At 46.5% G+C, this 7,143-nt stretch overlaps 1 protein-coding gene and 1 non-coding gene across 8 annotated transcripts in view; both read right to left on the bottom strand.

Annotated features, from left to right (window-relative positions):
* Positions 1 to 1,307: 1,307 nt before the first annotated feature.
* Positions 1,308 to 7,143, bottom strand: part of LOC115103889 (ubiquitin carboxyl-terminal hydrolase 34-like) — a 60,350-nt gene continuing 54,514 nt past the window's right edge. For all 7 annotated transcript variants that reach the window (XM_029624915.2, XM_029624916.2, XM_029624918.2 and 4 more), the window contains exons 69-78: positions 6,588 to 6,714; positions 5,857 to 5,964; positions 5,569 to 5,673; positions 5,094 to 5,218; positions 4,530 to 4,653; positions 4,330 to 4,409; positions 3,989 to 4,129; positions 3,545 to 3,691; positions 3,135 to 3,291; positions 1,308 to 2,915 (exon numbers count right to left, since the gene is read on the bottom strand). In XM_029624915.2, coding sequence (XP_029480775.2) covers positions 2,149 to 2,915; positions 3,135 to 3,291; positions 3,545 to 3,691; positions 3,989 to 4,129; positions 4,330 to 4,409; positions 4,530 to 4,653; positions 5,094 to 5,218; positions 5,569 to 5,673; positions 5,857 to 5,964; positions 6,588 to 6,714 — 1,881 coding nt within the window. In that variant the 3' untranslated portion in view covers positions 1,308 to 2,148. The remainder of the gene's footprint in view (positions 2,916 to 3,134; positions 3,292 to 3,544; positions 3,692 to 3,988; positions 4,130 to 4,329; positions 4,410 to 4,529; positions 4,654 to 5,093; positions 5,219 to 5,568; positions 5,674 to 5,856; positions 5,965 to 6,587; positions 6,715 to 7,143) is intronic.
* LOC115104446 (small nucleolar RNA SNORA44) lies at positions 5,323 to 5,456 on the bottom strand. The gene has a single exon (XR_003859749.1). It is a non-coding gene; the product is annotated as a small nucleolar RNA SNORA44 (small nucleolar RNA).

The raw sequence follows: 7,143 nt of genomic DNA, 5'->3' as shown, positions 1-7,143 counted from the left end.
TCCGCAACAAAGCCTCCTTCACTCACGCCGCCAAGCTTACCCTAGTAAAACTGACTATCCTACCGATCCTCGATTTTGGCGATGTCATCTACAAAATGGCTTCCAACACTCTACTCAGCAAACTGGATGCAGTCTATCACAGTGCCATCCGTTTTGTCACCAAAGCACCTTATACCACCCACCACTGCGACTTGTATGCTCTAGTCGGCTGGCCCTCGCTACATATTCGTCGCCAGACCCACTGGCTACAGGTCATCTACAAGTCCATGCTAGGTAAAGCTCCGCCTTATCTCAGTTCACTGGTCACGATGGCAACACCCATCCGTAGCACACGCTCCAGCAGGTGTATCTCACTGATCATCCCTAAAGCCAACACCTCATTTGGCCGCCTTTCGTTCCAGTACTCTGCTGCCTGTGACTGGAACGAACTGCAAAAATCGCTGAAGTTGGAGACTTTTATCTCCCTCACCAACTTCAAACATCAGCTATCCGAGCAGCTAACCGATCGCTGCAGCTGTACATAGTCTATTGGTAAATAGCCCACCCATTTTCACCTACCTCATTCCCATACTGTTTTTATTTATTTATTTACTTTTCTGCTCTTTTGCACACCAATATCTCTACCTGTACATGACCATCTGATCATTTATCATCCTAGTGTTAATCTGCAAAATTGTATTATTCGCCTACCTCCTCATGCCTTTTGCACACATTGTATATAGACTGCCCATTTTTTTTCTACTGTGTTATTGACTTGTTAATTGTTTACTCCATGTGTAACTCTGTGTTGTCTGTTCACACTGCTATGCTTTATCTTGGCCAGGTCGCAGTTGCAAATGAGAACTTGTTCTCAACTAGCCTACCTGGTTAAATAAAGGTGAAATAAAAATAAAATAAAATATGTTAAGATTGTTACGGTAGAAAGCAAAACCAGACGGCGCAAAATTAAAAACAAGAGCAGAGCTGATAATAGCGGCCATTAGTGTCGCAGTCCACCCAAAGACTTCTCTCGAAACTGCTGCAGTCTACGAACCAGGTTTCCCTTGAAAACATACATCCATCTAAATGGGACACGATTGATTTGATAAAGACACGGTTCAATTCAAATGATTGTGGTTCTTCACAGCAGTGTAACGTGTGGCGGAATAAGTCCGGAAACATTGTAGTAAACCTTACGAGCTGATGTTGTGGTGAAGGCTGTACGGGGGCTCCTTTAAAACAAATCAATCACAACGCTAAATCAATCAGATTGTAATCCAGGATGTGCGAGGACGCTATAGAACAAAATGATCATAGCTCATTTGTGGTTCAGTTCATAATTATTCAGATTACAATTTTTATTCATTGATCCTATAATCAAAATAAATTAAAAAAGAAACAAAACAACCAGAAGAAGCAAGAATGATAATAGATTATGGAAATGTATTTTCAGTAAATAAAATAAAGCTCCAACTGTTACACCAAGACTGCTTTATTTCACCCACAGATATCGTGTCAAATAAAGCACCATTATATATATATATATATATATATATATATATATATATAGTTTTCATATACACCGCCAGGCAACAACTAGAGAAGATTCTTTACAGAATCAAGTTTCTTGTGGTTCTTTTTTTAATGTACAGGTAAACTTAGTTTGGATATTAACCACAGAAAAAAGCAAGGCAACTTTTGCCTCTCATCAAGTACAAAACTGGCACAGAGGACACCATTTTATACAGAGTAAAAATGCAATAAAATTAAATTCATACAGAAGAGACTAAAATTCCTGTAAACCTTTCCCCGTTACAGCAACCTCAAAACAAATAAATCACTTCAAAAAGAACTCGGAAATCGGTAAAAAAAGTAATTATTTTTCGTCCAATGGATCGGCGGCTGTGCATGTTTATAGTCATTTGGGAGCATGCTGTCTAGAGCCTTCTTCTGCCATTGAAGCTGGGGAGGAGTGATTGCGTGACAAACCGGAGCACAAGAACTGATAGAAGCACATCAGCAGAGGCCAACGCAACACACACAGAAAATGGAAAACAAAAACGAAAGGATGAAAACAGGGAAAGAAAAGTGTTAAACGAAAGAGCATAATACACAGACAAAAAAGATTTTTAAAAAGGGCTCATAGCGCTGAGAGCAATAATGGGGATGTCACGAGGAGGCGGAGCACGGCCCTTTCGCAGATAGTTTTGTAACCACGGCGATAGTGGCCTCCACTGTCCTGTAGAGCATTTCCAGGGTGTCCGGAGGCGGGGCAGAGTTCGTCAGAGCCTGCGAGGGGGCGTGGCTACTGCACCCTGGGACCTCTGGCCCCTCTCCTGCCAGGCCCAGGGCAGATGGGAAGGCCAGGTCCTCCGAGCCTCCGCAAGTCTTAGAGCCCGTCTCCCTCTCCTCCTTTGTCTCATCCATTGCCGCCGTTGCTTCCCTCCTCTCTTCCTCCTCCGCTCCTGCCATGGCTGCCTGTTGCGTCTGAGACGACTGCGGCTCCTCCCCTCCCTGTCCGCTGCCGCCGTACGACAACTCTCCCGTCTCTGGGAGGGAGGAAGAGGATGATGATGAGGAAGAGGAGGAAGAGGAAGCCTCCATCTTCTCCTCCTTGGGGGAGGCGTCCCCAGGGGGTTGGCTGCAACTGGTGGCAGCGGTAGGATCCGGTGAGGGCGGGTCGTGCTCGGTTCCCGGGTCGATGAGGGACGAGGAGTCCCGAGTCTCTGTGTCCGAGGTGCTGGTGGGAGTCAGTGCCCCCTGGTGCTCCGGCTTCAGCTCGACACATGGGGGGAGGGAGGAGGTGGTGGCGGCTGCGCAGGTGGGTCCGGATACGGTCACACCCCCAGTGCTGGTGCCGGCGCTGGTTCCTTCCCCGGGGCCTTCGTCGCTACTCATCCGCCGGCGCTTCACTGGGGTGGCGCCCTCCTCCTCCACTAAAAGACAGAAGAAACTCAGGTAATTAACCTTTACATCGGTGTACAGGTAAGTACTACCATTAGCATTTTCAACTTCAATTCATCATATCCCAACGAGTTTAAATGACACATAGTGTAAGCAGATAACAGGGTTGGACTAAGTGACACCACACATTGACTACCATCGATGCGTTTAAATTTTTCCAAGTTTGTGACGGTATACTGTATGTGTCGTACCTTTGGCCTTGCGGTCCTTGGCCTCCTGTTCGAGCGCGCTGCGTTGCTGCACACAGGCGCTACACTTGGACAGCAACTCCTGCAGGGCCGGACCCAGAGCCGGGTCCAGCGCCTGGGGGGTGTGTATGGACAACATCAACGCCAACGCTCGCAGGTCCTGCAGAGAGGGAGGGAGAGGGACAAAAGAACAGTGATTATCTTGTAGAGAATAGCATTTGAACAGGGAATGACAATCTAGTAAGGCATGACTATGGAATTAACGAGTAAGCATGAATAAGGCCCGAGTAGAGCGTGAAAAAGGGATGAATAGCATGTAAATAGGGCATGAATTGCATTAGAATAAGGCATGAATAGTGCACTAACAGAATGTGAATAAGGCGTGAATAAGGGCACGAATAAGGGGTACTGACAGCGTTGAGGAGGCCGCTGGTCTTGCTCAGCTCCAGGCGGTGGGAGGCCAGCTCGGGCTGTAGGCTGCGGTACTCGTTCAGCAGGTTGGTCACCAGCAGACTGATCAGGTTGGCGCAGCTGGGGCCTGACAGCACCTGGCTCTGGACCTGAGAGATGACACACACACACACACACTTACGGTCATGCACTCGAAAGGCCCATCAACATGGCATTTACAAGTAGCAAGGGGTCCCAGATCAGATTATGCAGTCTTGCCAACATCATTGCGGTCATTTGAAGTTGACAAGACGGCAAAACAGATCTGGGACTCAGACCAGCATGACACCTTGGTAGAGCGTCAACATTGGATGCATACATGAAATGACACGCTATAAAAACAGGCTCAAGCAGAGGCTGTCGGTGTTGAAATAAACGGATGGTAGTGGTGGCTCCAAGATGGCTACCTTGTGCAGGAAGCAGGTGAGGAAGGAGTAGGCCATGTTGTTGTTGAGGAAGGTCCTCTCGTCCATCAGGATGCACTTGATGTACTCGCCGAACGCCGGGTCCTCGCACAGAAGCTTCACACAGGTCTTAGCCAGGGCCGACTACAGAACAGCACAGCAAGATGTTGGTGACAACGACCAATTATATTTTGTGTGTTACGTGTGTTTGTACATTTGGATGTGTGTTAAGTGTGTTTTGCAAGTGAGAGAAATAGTACACATTTGTGTCTGAGTATTGTGTGTGTGTGTGATTGTATTGGAGTGAGCGTGTTAAAGTGTGTGTGAAAGCGTGTGATATTTACCTGAGACTGGCAAAGCTCCGTCCACAGTTTGGGGAAGAGGGCCAAGTGCAGAGGCAAGCCCTCGTACGCTATCAGGACACCTGGAACCAGAGAGACATGGTCACATTGGCGATACACACACACACACACACACACACACACACACAGCCTTTTTAGTCATTAGATACAGTAACATTAGAAACGCATCCACACACACTCACTTAGTTTGACAAGGGTCTCTGTGAACTTCTCGCAGTTGATGGCGACTCGACACAGCAGGTGGATGAACTGGTGGTAGGAGAGAAAGTAGTCTAGGAGCATCCGGTCATACACCTCATCTTTACCCTGAGAGAGAGAGCGAGAGCGAGCGAGCGAGAGAGAGAGAGACATGGAAGTTGATGATCCTTCTCAATGAAAGCAGGAAGACCACACTAGCGCAAATATACACATGAAATGAACAGACCTTGAAATTGCGAAGAAACATGCATACATAAACCACTTTATTTACTTCAGCTTCCACTTATCCAACCATGACTGTAACCAGGTAGGACAGATGGTCTCATCTTAAATTAACCTTTACTTAGTAGCTAGGTCAGCTATCAACAACAATCTCCCTTACAACAACAACCTGCGGTGAGATTTCCCCCAAAACATCCTCTTTAGCACTAAGACCACCGCTCAATCAAACTTGCCATGATCTTGGTGCCAAAGATGGTCTTTATGTTAAGAAAATGACAAAACTGGCCAAGAGACACGAAGCAGTGGTAGTATTCAGAGACACACACCTTGCTGGTCTCCACCATGGAAGGCAGGAGGCACATGTTGAGTTCAGGTCTGGGAGGCCGGATGTTGTTCTTGCCTCCCATCAGCTTGATGTTCTCTCTGCAGGGCAGGTAAGGCCCAAAGGACACTGTGTACCAAAGAGAGTCACATTCAGACAAATCCTACCTGGTCTTACGCAAATCTACAGCAACATTTATGCCAATGGGAGATTGTGGTTGTCCCTTTCTAGATATGTGTAGGACAGTTGAGTGACTGCCTCAGGCACGGAGAGGCCAGGACAGTCAAAGACTCCCCCGGGTACTCTGGCATGCACTTGGAGAACCAGAGGCTACAAACAGAGCCAGGGTCCTTAGGATAGCATGCTGTGTAGTATTATTCGTAGGCATCGTTTCCCTGATCGCTTGCGTTTGTCCTCGTTAACTTTCGTCAATACATAAGACGAGCTCCAAGTGTAGCAGCTGGAGGGGGGGCACTCACTGGGGATGTTGCTGTGGTGGTAGGTGCAGTGGTTGTGCTGCAGGAAGGGCACCAGAGTGTGCAGGAAGTCATGGGGACTCAACAGGACCAGCTCCTTCAGAACATCTGGAAGGGGGGGGGGGGAATAACCAGGAACTACTAGTGACATCACATCTCATATTACATACAACAACAGGTACTCCCTCGAGTGATTGGAATTGTTCCAAAGGTGTATTGTATATACTATGTGGAATAGTTTAGAGGGGAGAATGTGGTCAAATATTATCCAAACTGTTTGCGTGTTCTTACCCAGGCAGGCGTTGCGGAGCTCCGGAGGGCTGTAGGAGTTGAGGAGGGTGAGCAGCTTGTGGGCAAAGTCGATCCTCTCCTGCCACTGGATAAGAGCCTGCTTCACGTCTATAGGAGAACAACACAGGTTACACAGAGACTTTACAGGGTCCCTAAATAAAGAAAGGCACTTAAGTCACTTAAGTCATGCATTGATGTCAAATGTTCTGTCTCCCATTGACTCGGAAATGAGGTTTTGCTACAAGGTAGGTGGTCGGCGTGGAATAACTATCTTCAAAGTAATTGACTAGAGACGTCGGTGGCGAGATGAAAGCTTCTTTTTAGTAATAATACATTTTACCACTTTAGATTCTACAGAACAATAAAAAGAAAGTTGCCAGCAAAAGCCACGATAATGACTTGCACATAACTGGCGCATAATAAAAAATAAAAAAAGGCATTCTGGTACTTGCAGTCAAGCTCTCTCAAATCGCCACATAAATTCTAATACAATTACTCTTACATATGTAAATAACTCAAATAAAATGTTTTTTAGGATACAGCGGAACAAATTAACTGTAAAGATGAACTCTGTATCCCATTACGGTTACAACATCCAAATTAACTGTAAAGATGAACTCTGTAACCCATTACGGTTACAACATCCAAATTAACTGTAAAGATGAACTCTGTAACCCATTACGGTTACAACATCCAGAGGAGAAGGGGGAGGGAGGGTCGTTTTGGCTGACCTTTGCGCTGCAGATAGGGCCGCGTGGCCTTGAGTACCGACAGGAAGATGGACAGCAGCTCCACCAGGTCCCCGGTCACATGACACGCTGTGGCCTCGTGGTACATCATGTGCAGGGTGTTGAACGACTGCAGGAAGCGGAGGGTGAGGGAGAGCGCGAGAGGGGCACATCAAATGACAAACCGTTGCCTACGCTAGAACCCTCGGCCTACGAAATTAACGTTACCAACACTTTATAGTAAAATATTATTTTACTGGATACAGTTCACAAACTACCAACATCATGTGTAGGGTGTTAAAGACAGCAGGATGGAGGGGGGGGGGCATGTCAAATGCCCGGTAACGATTTATGCAACAGCTGACACTCTTTACATTGAGAAACGTAAAAAAATATATATAGAATATTTTATATCGGATACTGAATAATACATTAAACGCTAATATTATTTACACCTTTGAACCCGTTAACCAAACCTTGATTTCCACTAGCCGATTGATACAAGAGACTTGGAAATATGGCAACACGAGACTACCCCCAACCCCACAACTAACTCAAA

The sequence above is a fragment of the Oncorhynchus nerka genome, linkage group LG21 (genome assembly GCF_034236695.1).
Source record: "Oncorhynchus nerka isolate Pitt River linkage group LG21, Oner_Uvic_2.0, whole genome shotgun sequence".
Lineage (NCBI taxonomy): Eukaryota > Metazoa > Chordata > Actinopteri > Salmoniformes > Salmonidae > Oncorhynchus > Oncorhynchus nerka.
This window is presented reverse-complemented; position numbering and strand designations above follow the sequence as displayed.